Source organism: Blennius ocellaris (assembly GCF_963422515.1).
Source record: "Blennius ocellaris genome assembly, chromosome: 17".
Classification (NCBI taxonomy): domain Eukaryota; kingdom Metazoa; phylum Chordata; class Actinopteri; order Blenniiformes; family Blenniidae; genus Blennius; species Blennius ocellaris.
The window spans coordinates 7,199,312-7,220,500 of NC_137666.1; the positions used below are offsets into that span (position 1 = coordinate 7,199,312).

Sequence of the window (21,189 nt, forward strand, 5' to 3'; positions counted from 1 at the left end):
CATGTTTCTTTATGGGTTTTCTATAATAATGTGACCTAAAGGCTGAAATAATAAGTGTTTTGCATATGAAACCATGTGCACCAGGATGGTAATCCCATTGATTTGCTAAAAAGGCGACGCAACAAGTCTTTTTTTGAGGACTTCAGTGGAAAATGCATGTTGCAAAGAAGTTAAACATAAATATAGGTTATACATAGGTTTCAACACTTGAAACATAAACTTACAGTATATCTTCTCTTGTGGTTGTGCTTGCACTTTGATTTTACAAGCGATCAGAGATTTACAATTTAGACTTTGTGCGCGTTTCTTGAGTTATTTGGCTTTCTGATCGTGTATTTCACAATATTATTACTTATTTCATATTTGGTCTCACTCTTATAGCCCAAGTGAAGCTTATAGTGTTCCATAACCTTCTTCTGAAAATCCTAGTAATCAATCTTGATGTATAAATGTCGCACAGAGGCACAGAGAAGAGTAAAGCTATTTAAATGAGACAAGTTTCATTCATCAGGCATTTACAAGTTTGACTGTTTTGATCGGAACCACTTATTGTAAAAACAGTAGGAGTGAACATACTTTGTAGTTTGTGACTGTTCTGTTTGAGACAACATGACTCAGAGTGAGCTCCAGACGCAGGCAGGACCTTGAGGCAGCGAACTACCAGCTGAGTTGGCAGCGTTCCTCAGGAGGATGGGCTGCAGGTTGAAAGTCACACATTCCCCAAGCAACAAAAAAATCAAGAAGCAAGACTGAAAATCAGCAGTTAAAAGCTGAAATCCTCAAGAACTTGTGGCAGGGGAGGTCGCCTGCTTGAAAGGTGGTTAAAAGAATAGCCTGAGGTTTACTGCCAAAGAAAGAGAGAAGGACCTGATCAGAACTCTGAAGGTCTGGAGTGGACAGACCACAAAGATCACAGTGAACAGAGGCGTTTGACTATTTGGAAACGAAAGTGGACGATGTTGATGACCTGGAAGACGGAAAGACGAGCTTTCAGCCATATTGAGATGATTAACTGGTTTGCTGGCGAGAGGATAGACTTAAAGTCTCCAAGATGTGCTCAGAGATATTTTGAACACGATGGATCATTCAATGGGACTTTACAGGAGCTGTGCACGAACAATCGGAGGGAAAAACAACACAAAGAGGTGGATTGTGACCATTTTTAATATCCGTAATGAGTTCAATCCACTGTTGAACTAATCAGTCACATACCCTTCAAAAAAGCCAAACACAACTTCATATCTGTTAAACATCCCAAATTAACGCTCAGAGAACTAAAAAGTAATAGAAATCATGTGTGAGAATTTAAGTGTTTCCAGTGTAACGTTATGGATAGTTGTAAGATTATATAATGGCAAATTTCAGAATACCAATAACATAATGCTCATACAGATTACAAGTGTATATTTAGACCGCGACAAACTGAGGCACCACATTGAAACATCTGCTCGCCAGGCACCCGTCAACTTGCTGCACATGAACACAGCATCACCACTGCGTTACACCTTGTCTCTGTACAAGCAGTTATGACGTTAATGTGCTCACATGTGGAAAGCCACAACCACCAACAGGGTCAGAGAGACCAACACAAGTCGGCGAATCCATGCGAGATCTGGTCTAATAAAAAACCCACCTGAGACGTATAGTGGAGTATCACACAGGACCGGCGAATAAATATCCTATTGTGTGATAACTGTATGACAGTAATGACAAGAAATTTATGGTTATGGTCCTGGCATTGTTGTTTGATTTAATTATTTGCTGACGATAGCTGGAAGCGGTGAAATGTGGCAGATGGCTTTTAAACGGATTACGCCAGATGATATCAGCCTGATTTTAGCTTGCTAAAGATTAACATCATCTTTGAAGTGATAAATTCACTCCACAGGCCTTTTTATGCCCTGAAATATTAGTAGGGAGGCACCCTGTTGGCTCTCTGAAATGGCTGTGGAACATCTGGTATTGTGTGACATGTCGGACCCTGGCTCTGCTGTGTGAAATATAGCAGTGGAGATTCACTGTATCGCGGGTTTCATGTGGGTATGCATGCAAATGTGCTCCCCTTTCTGAAAAGCTCCTTCTTTCTGTGTTTATTTTTAGAGGGCCCAGTTTGTCACTTAGTCTCTGTAGGTTTCTCACTACATGTGGGTCACATAGAGTGCAGACGACTCCTTTATGATTTGGAGTAAATTATCTTGCCACAAAGACCTGGATTTAAATATATATATATATATATATATATATATATATATATATATATATATATATATTTGCACATCCTATTTATCTTGCTAAACTGCTTTTATGAATACCAGACAGTAGTGAAAGCAACATCTGGAGCTCAGGGCAAAGGACTCCTGAGTAAAGAAAGAATGATATTACTCGCACCTTATGGGTGCGAGTAATAGCATGGTGATCTTGATGTAAGAGTTAACTCAACTTATTATTCATACTCCTGCAAACATTCATAATGAATAAAAATGACTTTGCTTCCTGACGATTTTCCATGACGCTTGTGTGTAAGAGTCCAAATGTGCACATTGTACACTGTGTCCTGAAAAAAGTGAGTAAACAGCACCATAAAAAAAAAAACCCTGGCTTTTAGCTGGTACATAACACATTCAGAGTTTGTGTTAAGGTACTTTTACTGTGACTCCGATGTGTATGACCACACCCAGACATGGCTGCTCGGATGAGGGCAAATTTGTAATTTAGGCAGTTTGGGACAGAATTTGCTCTCTTCACAGGAAGCGTGGTACCAAACCTGGAAAACATCCAGGTAACAGCAATGGTAAGAAGACAAAGATAATCAAGAAGCACACATTCAGCACACCAAAGTGAACTGACTACTGCTGAGATGCTGTAAAGAAAACCCGAAAGTGCATAAAAAACATGTCATACATGATTAATGAAATAAAAAAAAAAAAGTAAAATCAAATGTGTGGGAAACCTACCCATGGTAAACCGATGTTAAAGTTAAGTTGGATGGAGTTAACCGATGTTAAGTTTTCAACTGCTTTAGCCGTCTCCAAAGCACTTTACCTTGTTAATGACATTACCACCATTCACGCACACACAAATGAAGGGAATTGCCATTCGATGCAATTAATGCATCCATTTGGGGCAGTCCAGGGTTCAGCACGCACGCAAAGTTCCAACTGAGAGTCAACCCGCTCTACAACTGAGCCATGTGTGGCGAATTGTGAAATCTTGTAGTGTAACTTGACGTCAAGGCATTGCCGACCATTTTCCAATGTCTTTTCTAAGAGTCATGTAGAAACACAATTATTTAATAATTGATGAAATTGAAATATCGAAGTGCAAACTTTTCCCCAGCATTTCCATTTGTACCGGGGCGGCGAGTGTGAAGACCAGCTGAAAAGACAAAAACAAGCTGAGACGCAGGCTTATCTTCCCAAAGAGAGCGAGATGATCAGACTGACTGAACGGAGTGCAATGAAGAGCTGAGACAAAAGAGAAGATCTCAGAAGCATGAGAAAATAACATGGTACCAGGCAGGAAACATGAGCAATGTGCACTGGGAACAGAGACGGACAGTTAAAAGACTCAATACACCAGGAAAACATATACAGAACTAAACACACGGGTTACGATACCCTCATGATACTTCCCTTCCTGGGATTAAAATATACCTTGATGAGTGGGTGTTGACCTCCCGTGTCAAAACAAACACAGACATAAACTCTTCACAAAGTCCAGACATTCCCAAAAGGAAAAAGTTTCTCTTCACATCTGAGCTGCCCAAAGCCAAACCCATAGAGAGATGTCTGTAGTGGTTCTTTCAGTTCAGTGTCATATTGTGCGCATGCACACACACACAGACACAGACACACAGACACACACACACACATGCGCGTGTGTGCTTCCTAAACAGTAAATTTGACTGTAAAATGCAGCCAGACTGACATGTAGTGTATAATCCCCTCTCGGTCAAACGATGCTCATCCTCTGCGTGGTGACAGTTTACAGAGAACAGATACGACTTCAGCCGGTTCCTAATGAGTCCAGCACAGGAAGAGCTGCGCTGCGGTTATCTAACACACACACACACTTTGAAGTTCAGTCTGCTGCTGTTTGAGCACAAATGAGATGAGTTATACAACCAATGCACCAAGTTTTCTTTTTACACTGAAATCAACTTGCACGGATTTGGAAAATGTGGTTTATTATTACACAAGAACAAGTTTAGATTTGCAAACGCCGTGTTTGTTCTTGTTTAGCTTCTTGATCATCAAAAATATGTTTTTAATCAGAGTAAGTGCTGCTCTTACTGGATTCAGCTGCATTGGTTTTTTTTTTTATCATTCTCAATCAAATATCTATCATTAATATGCAATGCTGCTATTATCATCATCCCCTCTGCTCCCTAGAAATTGCACCAAAATGTTGATACAACTGATTCCTCTGATCATTGTTAGGGTCTGACAGTGTATAGAACCCTATTGAAACTGAAGGGATTGTTATTATTATTATTATTATTATATCTGTCAGAGTTGTATAAATAGAGTCACGGCATGACTGAGCATTTGAAAACTCTCCCCAAAAACAAAATCAGCAACCACAACAACAAAAACTGTGATATATGATGTCAACATAAAGCTGAGTCTTGAAGAGATCCTTCAAGGAAAATTCAATATCTCCATGATACAAAGAAATTGTGCTCCATGATAGTTATTATGATGTATTTTAAGTGTTATTATACAATTCCGGGCGCTGGCCATCTGTGACAGAGGGGAGGAAAATGTATTTTTCACAAGAAGAAAACTCAGAAAAACAGAATGCATCTCAGGTGGGTGGCTGTCCGCCTGGAGCAGCGAAGGTGAGAGGAGAGTGGCGAGACAAATGATGAGCACCGAAAAACAAACAAACAAACAAACAAACAAACTCCAGGCCGGGCGGTGGGATCAGTCTCCACAGAAATAGCAATCAGTTCAAGAATTCTGTTGAATTCTATTGCATTCTACATAAAGTAGTAGTAATGAAATGTAATGTAAGGAGGTTTACCTACTGCTGAGGTAATACCTATGCTCAAGCTCTGCAAAGCAGATGTAATAATTCACCCTTTAAATGAAATATGCAATTACAGATGTGATGCTGGAAAAAGGAGCCAAACGGTTTTCATGTTTGATTGAAAAAAAAAAAAAAGATTATAAATGTTAATATAGCTGTTACCAACTGAAAAAAGTAAAGCCTATGGTACAGAAAAAGAACACATAATTAATGAAGTTCATTGAAAGGAGGTGGTGGAGCGTTGCTCAGTGCATCATGGGGGGTCTCCACGCCGAGGCCTCCAGCGGCGTAACCAGGTCACGCTTCACCGTCACCTGAGCCCAAGTGTTAGGGATAAAGCACCACACTGTAATGCCGCAACACAAGGCTTTGAATCCCTCCCCAGGCTGTCTGTCTGTACCATTTTCCTCCTTATATCCCATAAGCACAACCAGAATAGCACAAAGGTTTCCTCCTGTTAAAAGGGAGGTTTTTTCCCCCCCCACCATCATGCTTGCTGATGTTAAGTTGTGTTTTTCTCCGTAAAAATGCCTTGGAATGACTGTATTTGGCACCATATAAACAAAACACAACTGAATCTTCAGAGGTAATTAATGACAAATTCAACAGGCTGATTTTTTTTTTATTAATACACTTTGGCAACAACAAGTTGGCTCAGTCTTCTTTAACAGCAGCATATTGTAGTGCATGTCTGGACTTCAGCGTGTGAAGCAGAGGGTCTTTGAATTCCTGCACAATCATAGAGTGAATGAAAACCACTTGAAAACCAGGAGCCTGGCTTTATTCACAATGCCACAAGATCCTGCACACACTGTTTTCAACTTTTTTCTTTTTGCAAGATTATACCATCTTTTGAGCTGATTGTGACATCTCCAAGGACATAAAAAAAAAATGAACAAACCTGCTGCATGCATGTTCAGTGCAGTTTATTAAAGGTTTGTTTTTGTGTGTTGTGCATGGGGGAGGGGGTGAGAGAGAGAGAGAGAGAGAGAGAGAGAGAGAGAGAGAGAGAGAGAGAGAGAGTTAGAGTGAGGTGGGCGGGCACTGGATCAGCTCCATCCCACCTCGGAAATACCAACCAGGTGCTGCGGCTCCTTACTCCGCTGCTCTGCGCTCCTCTCCGGGCTGTCCGATCGGAGCTCCGCCGCTGTGACGGGAAACACAGCCGCAGTGAGCGGCAGTGAGGGGAAGACCCCCCCCCCCTCCCCTCCCATCCCAACCACCACCACCACCACCACTCCCGGGCTCCAGGATGACTGAGACCCAGCACTCAGCCCGCATGGATCCCTCTCCTCCGACCGGACAATAGTCCGCCTGCGCGCCCGCAGCAGCTCCTCGGTGTTCCCGTCCAGGGTCCGTCCCGCCCCCCCCCCCCCCCTACTCTCTCTCTCTCTCCCACCCTCCACCTCTCCGCTGCAGCAGCAGTCCCTCCAGATGGCCGGACACGAGTGGGAGGACTGGTTCGAGCGGGAGGAATTTATCGGACAGATCAGCGACATCCGAGTGCAGAACCTGCAAGGTAGGAGCATCCCCGGTACGGTCCGGCTGCGTCGTAGCCGCCGGTGTGGCCGCGCGGCGGCTCCCGGGGGCCCTTGGACACGCGCCACACCGCACCGCTCCGGTGCGGCTCGGCTCTGCAGCCAGCCAGCAAAGCCAGGGGGGGGGGGGGGGGGGAGTCACGTAGGATCCGGGGAAAACTTTTTCACAAGTGGCAGCAGCAGCATGCAGAATACAGAACAGACACACACCTTCCAACAAGCGCCCAGGAGTGGACGCAGTTATCCAACGCATCCCCATAAGTTACAATAAAGACGCTAAACTTGCTTCTCTCCGTCTGAAAAGTTCAGCGTTGTTTAAGCAACGCCAAGAGTTAATGTATTCAAGGCACTGGCTGCAGAAAGGCACTGATTGTTGGTTTTATTGAGGGATAGTTGGAGCGTAAACACAAGCTAAGTTTCTAAGTTCTGCAACAAATGTTTTGCTGGTTTGGCAGATTGGTGCAATGGTTAGGATTCTCATCCTACACCTAGAAAATACCCCACATGAGCAGAAACTTCTCTGTAGAGATTGTACGTTCAAGTTTGCAGTGTTATTTTGGTGACTCTGAAATTGTGTGCACGATTGTCTGTCTCTTATTTTGTTTTTGACATTGTAATGGAATGGTTCAGTTTCTATCTTGTCAGCTCTAAACCCTCAGTTGGATGAAACAGAATAGAAGATAGATGGAATCGTCTGCATGTCTTCTTTGAATGTAGCAGCAGAATATACATGGACTTCCCATATTTACACTATCTTCCTTGAGAACTACTTTACTTAAATTCAAAACCCCTGAAACACCAGTGCCCATCGTCAGGGTTTCAAAGTGTCTGTAAGATTGTTTCTGGAGATGTGAAAGAGCAATGTGATTTTTGCATTGTGACCCCATTAAGTTAAGAGGCTTATGGGGCTTCATCTTTCGAAAAGAACATTGTAAGGACAGGTTCCACGGCTCCAGATGTCAGCTTGGATGAGAGAGGGCATTGCAAACCTTTCCAGCTCGCATAACTTTGTTGGAACTTCAGGGCTGCACCATAATTAACATCAAGTATTGCATTAACAAGTATCTGATGATGAAACTCCACACTGCTCTTTCTCTTCTTGAACCCAGTTAATTTAATAATTTGCTGTTTTTAGATTATTTTTTTCTTAATATTCCTGCTTTTGGGCAGATGTCTGGCTTATTGCCACCAGGTATGATGTAATGTTGAAACAAAGAAGTGAAACGTGATTCCATAGTCAACACACTCCACTGCATCATGACTCAATCTGGTTGTCTAAACCTGTTGACATGCAGAGCATGAATACAACAGTGCAGGGAGACATCATTTGTTTTTGTGGTTCAGTCAGTTTTTTGTGTGATAATGTTGATATTACAATGATGTTTTGGAGTATATTGTGTAGCCCTGTGGGATCCTATAGCGGATTTGCCTCCCTGTCCCTCACAAAGGTACCTGTGGGGTACAGGTATTGGTTGAATGTGACAACAGGCTGTGTGCTACTGCTCTTTGGTTATTTTATTTTCCACATTATGACTTAAGACCGAAGAACTTTGCAAGTTTGAAGACTGAAAGAAGATTAAACCACACTTAAAAGCACATGATAACAGAATAAACTAAAGCAGGAATGAAGATGGAACAGTGCATCAAAAATAAATAAAGTTTTTCGACTGAGAGAATAGTCGGATTTAATAACACTCATATTGTCAGATCACGTCAGGTTTGAACCTCGCCTCATGTCCATGGCTGTCCATTTTTTTTTTGAGTAATGGCTGGTGTTGAGATAATCTCGCTTTCATTTCCTTGTGTAGCTTAAATCCCTGTTGAACTCTTGCTTCAGTACAAATATTGGATTGGTAAATAAAGAAGACAGACCATGAACAGTGGCTAAGCTGTCAGTATTTGTGGATTTGAAAATATGCTGATGTTAATGCTGTAACTAATGAATCTGAGATTTGTCCTTTTGAGAAGCTTGCTTATTTCTACAGCAGAGCTACTGCTTGTTCTTACCTGATCATCACTAAAACCTTGTGCACACTGTTGATACTGCCGATAAAATCGGGAAAACGTTTTCATTCCTTTGCATGACGCGATGCCATGTTATCTTTGCTTGGTTTGTTATGAGAAACAGCCAAAGCCAATAGAGTTTAAAAAGAGCAGGTTACCTCACTGGAGCAGAAGTAGAAGTTTGTGTCTCACAAGCAACAAGTTGGATGGGTCTTTGAATGGTCAGGCGTTGGTGTTTATCTCCCGTCTCTCTGCTGTTTGAACTGCAGTGAACCTGTGAATCATGTGGGGAGATATAATAAATTAAGAGTTTGCAATTTTCCGACGGAACTTTACAGAAGACTAGAGGAGCCGGCTGACTATAATTGCTCTTTAAAGTGGAAGTAATTGATTTAATGAGTATGGGGAGTAAAAAAAGAAAGGGGGAGGGGCTTTGTTTGAGCTCTAACCTAATTCTCTCTGAAGCCTGAAACCGAACTAGACATCATTCTTTTCATTCAGAGCATCATTCCTTCTAATGTAAATAGAATTGGCATACAATCCCAAGAGTATTAGTATACTGGGTGTGATCCTGATAAGACTTGTAGCTGCCACTGTTGAAATATTAGTCATGAATCTCTTCAGTCTAGACTAAATGTGTCTAGACTGTTTAACTGCAGTGGATTGATTTTTTTTTTTTTTATTCATTTATTGGCTTGATTATCTCCTTTATAACGGTGTTCAGTGACCCAAACAGAATCCTCCTAATTCATGCGATGCAAATTTTCTATCCTAAAGTTGACATAATGTTCCAATTCCCACAGTCCCGCCACGATTCGGCCCCCAAACGAGAAGCATCTTTAGATCTTAGCAGGCGACTCTTGCTGTTTTGACCTGCTGGAAGTGTGATCCATAGCCAGACACCTGGTGCTGACAGCATTCCTGAGGAAATTTAGCCCATGCGTCACTTGGAAATAGCCCCCAGCTCTGCGATATCAGTCGATTTGCCTGTTGTTACCACATTTTTCAAAACCAAGCCACAGACTTTTGGTGGTAATCAGTTTCAGGTAACTGCGACGGCTGGGACGACGGTTCAGTCAAACCGAATAACTTCTATTTTAAATGCCAATTAATTGCTCAGAGCCTGTCTGAGGAACTGTCGGCTGGATATTTCAATGCATGCTTCATTTCCTGATCACATAGATCTAAAAAGTTTAGTTTTACATCTTTGAGCACGTTGGAGCCGGTTGACTTTAGGGTGCTCTTTCTGTGGGCGTCAGTGATAGTTTCGCCACATTCAAAGCCGATTTCAATGACAAGAATCTCTTTAATAATGCAAAAAGTCAATGCATTTTGAGGTGGTAATCATCAAGCCACTCTGATTCATTAAACTGAATTCAGTTTGCAAATTAGAACATCAGTTTTTAAAGATGCGATGAAATTCTAGTTACCCTTCTCTGTTCTAGATGATTTTTGTGATCATAGTGTCTTTGACATATAGGACCCCTTGAAAATGATATGTACTTTCTCAAAATTCCATAAAACATCAGCAATGTGGCTTCCACTAAAGGCTGCGGAAAACAAAATAGACTCTCTAAAGTTCTACTTGTTGCTGGGTAGTTGGTTGAAGCCAGCAATCCATACCGCTGCTGCTTAAAGACAACGAGACACATTTGTATGGCATCACCATGTTTGAAACGCTTGTGTTCCGGAGAAAACGTACCAAAGTAGATTCCAGCAAACTGTGGATCTTATTGCACCCACTCAGCAACAGTTGCCCTGGAAACACACAGCTGTCAGTTGCAACGCCGTCCTGGCTTTCAAGTTGGAGACAAAATGAAGAAAAAGTCCTGCAATGTGCTATTTTTAAGAAATGTGATCACATTATGTGTCCTGCATTTAGAGACGATGCTGTTTTGTCTATAAAATCCCAGAATATGATTGAGTGGTGTTATTGAAAGTTTGGTTTGTTGATTTGACTAATGTCAATACTTTCTGTTCTGACCGTGCTTTTTCTGCAAATCATTCAGGATTTGTGACGTATATATAAGGTTATAAAAATGTGGTTTAATCAAATGAGATGATATTCAAAATGTAGTCTTTTTTCCTTGAATTAAAGCATTCCTCTCTTCCTTAGTTTTACAGACTCATTAAGTAGACATTGATCGCACAATAGTAGTATTAACAGCTGAGGTCATGAAGAGATAGTAGTTGTCTGAAAAACCCATCATTATGTGCCACATTTTACACCTGCTTCAGTTGGTAAGCTCAGTGGTTCACCGAGTGAAAGTCCCAGGGTCAGTTTATTTTAAAGATAGATCAGAATTCAGTGTATTTTCAAGATTAAAGTTTGGATTTTTAAAAAGTGGTTTTGTGAAGAAATTGCCGCTTCGCTCAGTTGTCGGTCGAGATTTCCTGCTCCACTGGAGTTTGTTGTGGTTTTGAGAAATGACCACATCTCACGAGGTAGAGTGGTGGTTGCAGTTGCATCCAATTGAAATTGTGACCATAATTACAAAATAACAATGTTGTGGCAAAGTAAGTGTTTCTTGCAGCCATTTAAAGATTGAATTACCATCATTTCCAGACTATTAAGCAGAGTTTCGTGGTGCACCTGAACGCATCACCCGTGTATGGCGGCATGAAGCTCGTTAACCCTGCTTCATGTTTTAAGCACAGGGTTCAAAGAATAAAGAATAATAATATTAACGAAAGTTCAACTTTGCTTTTGTATTCCTTAAAAAAAAAAAAAAAAAAACATCAACTGTGTGATATGAACCTGATTTCAGATTTTAAAGCATCACGACTCATTTCAGTCTAGTTAACATCAACTTTTCTGTCCGTCTCATCAAAACTTGAGCAAAGTGTAAACAGACTAAAATTACCGTCGCAACTCCCTCTTGTCTGTCTACACACACACACACACACACACACACACACACACACACACACACACACCGTGCACAGTCTGCACTGCACAACCAAGGCGCTCACCTCCGGAAGAGCACAGCCATGGACAAATCTCCGCTTGAGGCCTCTCTTTTGCATGTCCGTCTCATTTGCATCGAAGCTTTCTAAAACACACAACCTACTTTATCGTTGTTAAATGTTTTACTTCCTTTTTTTGGTCCGACGTTAAAGACTTTTTGTGGTCGGCATTTGGGAACATTAAGATTCTTTCTTGAAATGACAGAGCTTCTTTTTTCTTATACAAAGTCAGTTGAAAGTTTAACAAAGGGGAACAAGTGACGCTTGTGTCATTGAAATCTTGCTTTGCATTGAAATGTGTATAGTTTCTTTTTTGTCCTGACTCTAAAGAGAGATCTCTGTGGCCAGAAGAGACGAGGATTGTGAATGATGTCGTGGAACTGAAGTCTCCTCTTAATAACGACCAAACTAACTGTTTGAGCTGAAGAAGTCTTCTAGTAACAAACAAAAGGACATGCAACCAAATCATCTATATGACATGATCACTTCTATTTATCTTTTCATGTCAAAGTCAAATGTCCTGCAGAGTACGGAGACACCAAGTGAATTGGCCTTTCTGCTGCCGGGATGGCAGAGCTTTTTGGCAACGGGAACAGTAAACATGTTTGGTTCAAAGGCAACATGTCAGCAGCAGAAGTGCAAGCCATCTGTGGAGCATAGTGATGGAAAATGTTCTTGTTCAGAGTCGGATTCTGTGCTGCAGAGACGAAGCAGGTTGTTGACCGGAGACTGAGTCATTGCAAAGAAAAGCTTAAGGATAATGAGAGACCATCTGTTTGAAACGGAAAATAAACCACGACTGGAGTGTGAGCATATCAACAAATCCACCTGGGAATGGCCCCCCAAAAAAAAAAAAATTGAGGCTTATTGATCAGAAAAACCCGGATTTTAATTCCATTAAATTGTTTGAGAAGGACATAAAAACTGCAGTACATAAATTAAACTCCTCAAACATCATGTAAGGGGAGGAAATATACGATTATTCAATGAAATACATTAATATGTAATCTATGTTAAATATTGTTAATATGATTGATATATGATTGATTCATATATACAACCACTTACTGTAAGTAGGTGTTTCACAGTAATTCGTCACATGTCTTGGGAGATATTTTCTTCAATATCTAAGCGGTTTTATCAGGTAATCCTGTTCTCTTGACGAGGCTCATCGACGCATGAGTTCGGTTTTCCTGCATCTTAGGTTGAATCGCAAATAGTTGCTAAAATCTGTAATTTCCCAGAAATTAGGTTGCACTGAGACTCGGCTAAGGGGTTAAACATCTTCTAATCAAGTTCAAGTATATACAAATGGGAAAAAAGTTAGATTATTTCCTTTTTAACTTTTAGTTATCTTGTCTTTCTTTTGTCATTTTCTTGTATTTTCTAATTCTACATTTATCACAGTGTTCATGTATTGACATAAAGCACTTTAAACAGCTCTTGTACAAATACCTTGTGCCTCGTCATGGACAGAGAAAAAGTTTTGGCATCTATTGATGTTCTTGTCGACTGGATTGCTGAAATAGCTATTTTATTCTCATGACACTGTTTTAGAGCATCACCCTTGTCTGCAAGAATTCCTTAAAGATGGGGTGAAGTCCATTGAAGTTCTATTGTTTGGATTTGATGTCCTTGTATGAATATGTACCAGCAGGATATAGTAGCGTTTCAGTTGCCACCATGAAGCCCGACGATTTGCAAGTATCGCATATTCCTGCAGGACACACTATTAGTGTCATCCCTGCAGCGTTTGCCGTTTCCTCTGGCGTGTGCGACACGTGTTGGTACATTCTCCACCGGCTTTATGCTCTGCTCTTCCTTCACTCAGCGTCCTGATACGGCTGAGTTGCCCCTATGATCTGCATTACTGAGGGACGAGCCGGAGCCATCTGATGTGATGATTCCTCCGCGTTAAAGCTGTGCGAGCAGCTAGCGCTTTAAAACAATGGCCTGGAGGTAGTTATGTAACACACAGAGAGCGAGAGAGATGGAGAGAGATTCTCTGTGCACTGCAGCATTAAAGTCCCTGAGCTGAACATTCCCACATCGCGCACACACACACACACACACACACACACACACACACACACACACACACACACACACACACACACACACACACACACACACACACACACACACACACACACACACACACACACACACACACACACACACACACACACACACACACACACACAGAGAGAACCACACTCAATCCCCAACCTTCTGAGGTTGCAGGTTTCTGTCCGAACACAATTATCATTACTCTGAGTCAGCTGGAGCGCCGCACTATTCGTGTGCCACTCGTTTATGGATCAGTTATCACACAGTTGAAGACGAGGCTCGGCAATTGTCAATTCACTTAATACATAGATGAACAGTTTACCTTCTGATTTGTGATATTGGCGTTGTACAAATGCGCTGAAATATTCTGTTTGTGTGAATACAGCCAAGTGTTTGTTGTACTTTTGAGGTTTGTGCGTTTCAACCGCTCGAAAGACTTCATGAAAGCTCAAGGTCATTCCACCCTGATTAAATCTAATCTTCTATGAAAACATGGAGTAAATAGACTATGTTGGATTAGAGGAAGAAAAACTAAATTCTAACTCATGGAGGGGAAGAAAACAAAAACAACAACAAAAAAAAAACATTTGATGGGATTGCATGTGACTGAAATTGAAAAGAATACACCAAAACCCCAGATTGTTGGATTAGATTTTGTTTTGGCTATGACTGGGATCCAGTGACTCCCACCTGTTTGGGCATTAAAGTCACACTAATAAAGTCTGTGCAAGTCTTTGTTTGTCTTCATTTTTGTGGCAGTTGCCTGAAAAGGCCTATATTAAGCATATTGTTGCAGAAGTGTTTGAGAAAATAACTATTCTATTCTAAGAGTGAATTCTGTTCTTGTTTTTATATTTCAAACATGAAAAAAGCCAAAATACCTTGAATACAAATTTGTACGAATAAAACTCGGATCACTTTTTTCCCATTTCCCCTCCCTCAGATCTCACTGATTTCAAACTTTTACCTCTCGGTTTAGGTCCTGTTGTTAGTCCGCATCTTTGATTCTTTTTCGGCCTGACCACCAGAGTCAGGGTGGTCAAACATTAATGTTGCTGAATCAGCGAGAATGAAGGTAGATGGAACACTGTGTTACACAGTTTGGTTGGGAGAATAATCCCACAACTACCTCGTACCAAATAAAGCATAAAATTAGAGTCTGCTGCTGCAAACTGAAGTGAGCATCCATTACATCTGTGCTCTCTTCAGGTTTGAATTTTTAATGGTGCCGATGCCGCAGTGCTGCGATTTATCCATTCAGGCATAAAGCACACGACTGTTAGCACAGTTAGCATGCACAGCAAACTGAACTGGACTAAATCAATTCTATAATTTACTCTGAAGTGTGGCGTGTGTTTGCTTTGTCGCTCTGTTTGCTCAATCCTGTAAGTGAATTATGCTCTCTTACCATAACTAGTATTGGTAAAATTACTTTATTTATATGAAGCATTTTTATACTGTCAGTTTTATACTGTCGGTCACTTCCTGAGTTCACACACACACACATTTACACACCGATATCTGTGGCTAGGTGCACATCCTTTATTGGGTTTAAACTCACAATCTGGCCAACAGGAAGGGACAACATTCGGTGGCGGCTCTCTTGTTAAGTGGCTCACCAGAAACTTTATGATTTATTTATTACTTTCTGATTTCTGATTTAAAGGTACTGATTTATTATTCATCTTTATCATTCCTGGTTATAATAATTCATTTATTATGAAAAATATATAATGAAATACCAAATTTGCTGATGATGTTGACACAGGCAATGTGTGTTTATATCTTAGACTCAATAAACCTTCTAAATTAAAAAAAAAATGTACACATTGAATGTTAAAATGACTAAAACTCAACCGTGCTCAGGAAATGAAATGCAATTTTAATGGGACTATTATTCTATGTCACAGTTTGTGGCATTATTTTCAGTCATTGTTCATCACGAGTGCAGCCAACACTGCCTTTTCATACATGTGTAGACCTGCTCTGTTGAAAAGTCACATCTGAATCTAATCAGAGAGGCAGAAACGTGTGTGAAGAATCCCCATAAATCACAGCGCCGATCAGAACAGTGTATATGGAGCAGAGCTCTGAGTGGAGAAACAAAGACGCTTCTCCCACTGTGGACTCTGTGTCGTCTGAGCATCAGCAGACAGCAGTGGCTTCACACACCGAGACGCACAATGGACTGAAGTGGCATTCTTGAACCTGGGCCCAAACATCCCCCCTCCACCCCCTACATCCAGGAGCCGCATGGACGGCAGCGAGCATTCATCGCCACTGAGTGCTACAAGCGTTCTGGAGTTTAACAACAAAGGACTCTCCTTTTTTTTTTTATTTGATCCCGTCACTCTTCGCTTCTCCTACTCCTCCTGGTTGTTTCGGCAGCAAAACCTCAGTCTGCACAAACCCTCTTAAAAGAATCTTAAAAATAGTGGAATTAGTGGTCAGGTTTTAAATTCTGCAGACACAACATGTTGTCAGCTGCACTCCAAAGCCTGCTGCACACTCACTAAATATCCTAATTGTTTAAGAAGCTGCCCCTTGAAGTTTTTGAAGGCCTTTGTTGCACTCCATGTACGCACCGGCGACCATGATCTCGACTTTCTAATATCAAGAATTTTAACAATCAAGTTTATTTTGCTTGCTGGACGGAATAAAAAAAAGTGACTATGCAGCACCTTTGGAAATAAAATGTCCAGGAATGTGAGATTCTGTATAAATATTACCACATACCTTCATAGTGACAGTCTTTCTGAATTGCATTTGACCAAAATGACCATATTAGATGATAACTTTGATGCAATTTATGTTCTTCTGTTATCATGAAGTACTTGCAAAGGGTCCATGGGGTGTGTTGGTTGTCGGTCTGGTCAATTCCGTTGATGGCACATCGATATTGATGCAACAAAAGTTGACTGCACTATTGATCAACTGAAACACGTTTTCCACTGGTGACCTTATACCGTCATTGTTGTTGTTGTGGCATTAACATTACATCCAACAGGCTTTTAAAGCTCTTTTCAAAAACTCTTGGTTCAGAGTCCAACACTCAGCAGACTAACTTGTTGACATATCCAGTTCTACATGTCTGTCTGTCTATTCAAATACTCCACCATACTTTGACAGTGGTAGCAGTCACCATTCGTAGTGTTAGACTTAAATAAAACAGCAGGTTGCAGGTTTCAACTTCGCTGTTGCGACTAGATTATCTGACTTCAGTACTTGAGCGTTCACATTAACGCATTGACTACACACACTTCGATGATTGCAGTAAAAGCCTTTAATTACTACAAAATGCTTTGTAACTCAACTGCAAATGTCTTTTATTTGTTGAGAACATTTTAGAGCTTCAGATATGTAACTGTAGTTATTAACAGATTTAAGCTAAGATTAAGCTGTCACGTCATTTTACAGACTTGGGCCGAATTCTTGTTTTCCCTGAAGTCGCAATGCAGAGTGAAGAAGCTCGGCCAGGCTGCGATCAGCAAGTGTAGGTGTGCTGAAGTGTGGGTTGATGCGCTGCATCAAGTACAGGCGCAAGATGAATAAGCACCTGTTTTTGTTTTTGTGAGGCGATGAGATCAATGGTGCGACCAGAAAATGTGATAAAATTGTCTCTTTCCCTCCTCAGAGCTGTATCTAGACACACTCTGATGTGCTTTGTGCCTTTTCATCAGCGTATATAACTGACTGGTTTCAATGCATGTGTACGAGAATTCATTTATTCCACGGGGGCATTGTGTGAAGAAAATGACCTGACAGAATTCCAGGGCTTACCCGGTGGTGTACAGGTATGCTGCCTCTAAAATGCAAAGCAGGGTGCAAATATGTCAGGTTACATAACTTTGACTAACTGGAAGCTTTTTCCTGTTTTCCTCTCGAGTTCTAACAGTTTCTCCAAAGGCTTTTTGTGTTTTGTTGGGCAGATGGACCAAAATCAAACTCACTGAAAGGATTCTTCTCTCCGTGCCAGTCCAGTTAGATCACAACAAGTTATGAGTCGGTCAAATGATCATATTTCTATTTACGTTTCTGTCGTCTTTTGCAGTAAGAGGTTTTTTTTTCACCAAATGAAGTGAACATCTTTTTTATATACATATATATATATTTCTGTGAAATTGTGGAAATTGAAGTTGATTTGATGGATCATATAGTTACATATTTTGACGATCATCACAACTGCCATGGTTCTGCGATGGTACATTGAAAACACTCCCAGGACATTGATGCAAATTACGGTGAAATGAGTGATCAAAACAACAACCTTGGAATTGAAAGACTCACTCAACCAACTGAACCAAAGTAAATCAATGTTTGTTGATTGTTGATTGTAAAAATTGTTCCTTAGTATCATTGCATTTGCTAAAAATGTGGATGCAGTTGAGATTTTCTCTTGTATTCTGTTAAAACACCAAATATATCAAGTCAATTTGACATCAATGTCAAGGGAGCATGAGCAGCAAGCAAGCATGAACTGAAGCATTCCAGGACAAGTTTGACATCAGTTGTCTGTTTGTTTGTTTTTTAAAGATACCGGACCTTAAAACCGGCACTGTTCATCCATTATAGAATTGGTGTTGTTATTTTAGACTCTTCAGCCACCATTCATTTATCTCTTTTTACCTCTCTTTCCAAACCTGGCTAAAGTCGAGCAGACAGGATACAGTTTGGACAAATATGCTATCTCGTGGGACTCACTCACGCCTACAAAAACAATTTAAAGTTACTAATTAACTCAACAAGCATGTGTTTAGATAGTGGGAGGAAGCTGGAGTATCACTGCCCCAGGGAGAAACTCCTTCACGCGGCTGTATTGGTGAGACGTTCTCATTGGATCATTGAATATAACAAGATATGGCTGAATCCCAAATATGAATTTTGAGGAAAATAGATAGAAAGAGATGTTAATCAGATTTAAGGTACTTTGTTGATCCCCTTGTAGACAGGATTATACTGCATTTAATGCATTTAGTTAATTATTAACGATAAAATACACATATTAGTAGCAGTGGGTAATTTCATGAAATAAGGTGATATTGAAGAACTTGGATGGATGGATGCAGACCAGTACATGTACCAGAAACAGCCTCAATAAGTGCACATTACAAGATCAACACATTACAGTGACCTCCCCCACTTTTTTTTTTTTTTTATTAGTTGTGTGCCAACAGTTGGTCACTTGGATGGAATGCCTCCGTACTCAAACACAGATTGTACCTCCTGCCCCTCTGCAGCATTCTCTCATTCCTGCAGTCTTTACCATGTAAAGCCACTGCATGGTGAGTGATTGCAAACTGAAAAGCACACTTTTATAAATCCACGCCCACTTCCTCCTCTAAAAATAGGCTGTTCTTTTTTTTTTTTTTTTTTTTTTTCAAAAGGTCATTGGTTATATTGTTAGATAAACCTCCGTCGGCCGGTGATGTAAGCCTGGGTTAGCTCACTCTCTGTCTACACCGGCAGTGATTGGTCCGGTTTTTTATTAGACGCAGAGAAGAGCCGTACGCTTGGGAGTTGGCTGCCACCAAAGGGTTAACCGGGATGATGACAGCGCTGTGTGGCTCACCAAGGCAATGTTTCTAGGAGCCGGTGCTCTCAGGTTGACCCGTAGCCTCTGGGGGTGTACACTGAGTAGGTAAATGCGGCAGAAAAAATAAAAACACCCACGCAGCAGGGATTGCTTTTCAATTTTCCACTGATTCACCCTGAGCTGCTGTGGCTTTGCTATTCTGACATTTCCCTTTGTTGTGCCTTTTTTTTCCCCTGAGCTTATGTGTCCAGAAAGTCCCCAGTTTACCTTCAGATACCTGCGGGGAAAACCTGCTTATTTTTCCACTTCATTCATCTTCCTCTTTTGTGGACTTTATTTTGGGTTGCAAAAGATGAAGTATCCTTGGATTTTTATTTTTTTTTTGTTTAAGCTTCTCGGACAAATCACATGAGCTTTCCTCACAACACCGCCGTTGGTACAATCTGCTGGAATGTGGACGATGTTTGATACAGGATCACTGTAGCCGGCGTATATTGTGCTGGGCTTAGTCGAGTCACTAAAGTGGTTCCAACAGGTGATTTCACAAAGCCACTCGCTCTGACTTCATCTAACAGAGACTGAAGTCGGCTTTCAGGGAAAAAAACAACAACATTATTTTATGTTCTGTCATATAAAGCCAACAAAATCTGGTCAGCAAAATGTTCCTGTTCCACATGAAAAATTGATGTTGTAAAGAACTGTTTCTGTTCAATAATGATGTATCTCTTCATAAAAAACGACATGTTTTATAGTTTTATCAAGCTCCTATTCCTCATCTGTATATGTCAATTGCTTGTATTGTTGATGTTTTATCTTGTTTTATTTATTGAGATTGTCATTCTGACAGTAACTTTTAAATAACAACTTAAATTAACAACAAGAAATAAAACTGACCAGAGCTGCAGGATTTATAGTGCTGAGCCCTGTTTTATTTTTAATTTACAATTAAAAATCTGTTTCAGTTTATTTGTTTCAGATTACAAATTCATGAATGTGGAGTAAAGCAACACAGAAACTTGAGAATGACTCCAGTGTGAAGAAGACCAAAGTCAAAAAGTCAAAAGCCTTCATGTCAGGTGACTCCTGTCAAGAACCCCCCCCCCCCCAAAGAAAAAAGAGAGAAAAGCGACATTTGCAAAGTAAATTTATTCTTTGTATTCATTTTTATGAGTGAGATTTTGTCAAACTGACCATGTCTGTTTTGGCTTCTGCTTAATAAAGATAATCACTGAATCTTTTGGTTTCACCTTATGGAACTTTCAAACACATTCTAATGTACCTTACTCTTATGCTTTTTTTATTGGATAGTAAGATATACCTCATTTGCATGAAATTATAGCCTTTATTAATGGAAAAAGCTGAAATTTGGAAATCATGATATCGCATCACACACAAGCACAAATATGTCAACGTTGAGTCATGATAGTAAAGTGTTTGAACTTCTTTATTTGTGCTGATGAAACAAGGCAACAGATATGATGGATTAAAAAAAAACGTACAATATATGTGGAGCTATATAATTATGATAATGAACTCCATTTTCAAAACACGTTACTAATTTGAATTGGCAAAATATTCAAGTTAAAGTATATACAATTTACTTCTGAATACAATCTTTACTGAAGTTGCCCCCCCCCCCCCCACACACACACACACACACTTCAGTACAGGAGTTTCGGTGCTCGTGATATTCAGACCACCCAGTCTTTGTTCTTCTAAAGTGACATTGTAAACAGCACAACAGAGGACCAGCACTTTACTGCAGCCAGTGACCACGCACACACACACACACACACACACGCACACGCGCACACACACAGACACACCTCTTTGATCATTTGATATCAAAACTACAAAACTACCAGAAAGCCCTCTCTTATTTCACTTTCACTTAATTCTACATCTATAAAATCTAAATAAATCCAGACAGCATAAGAGGGTTAACTGAGTGTCATTTGTTCCTTCCTGGCTTGTTATTCTAGTCTAAATTTAGACTTGTTGGAAAGCTCTAATCTATATACAACTTCTGTAATGCTTTTGTACTTG

General features: G+C 40.5%; 1 protein-coding gene across 2 annotated transcripts in view; it reads left to right on the forward strand.

Annotated features, from left to right (window-relative positions):
- The first annotated feature begins 6,275 nt into the window (after window positions 1-6,275).
- Window positions 6,276-21,189, forward strand: part of clmna (calmin a) — a 38,513-nt gene continuing 23,599 nt past the window's right edge. For both annotated transcript variants that reach the window (XM_080512814.1, XM_080512815.1), the window contains exon 1: window positions 6,276-6,550. In XM_080512814.1, coding sequence (XP_080368940.1) covers window positions 6,466-6,550 — 85 coding nt within the window. In that variant the 5' untranslated portion in view covers window positions 6,276-6,465. The remainder of the gene's footprint in view (window positions 6,551-21,189) is intronic.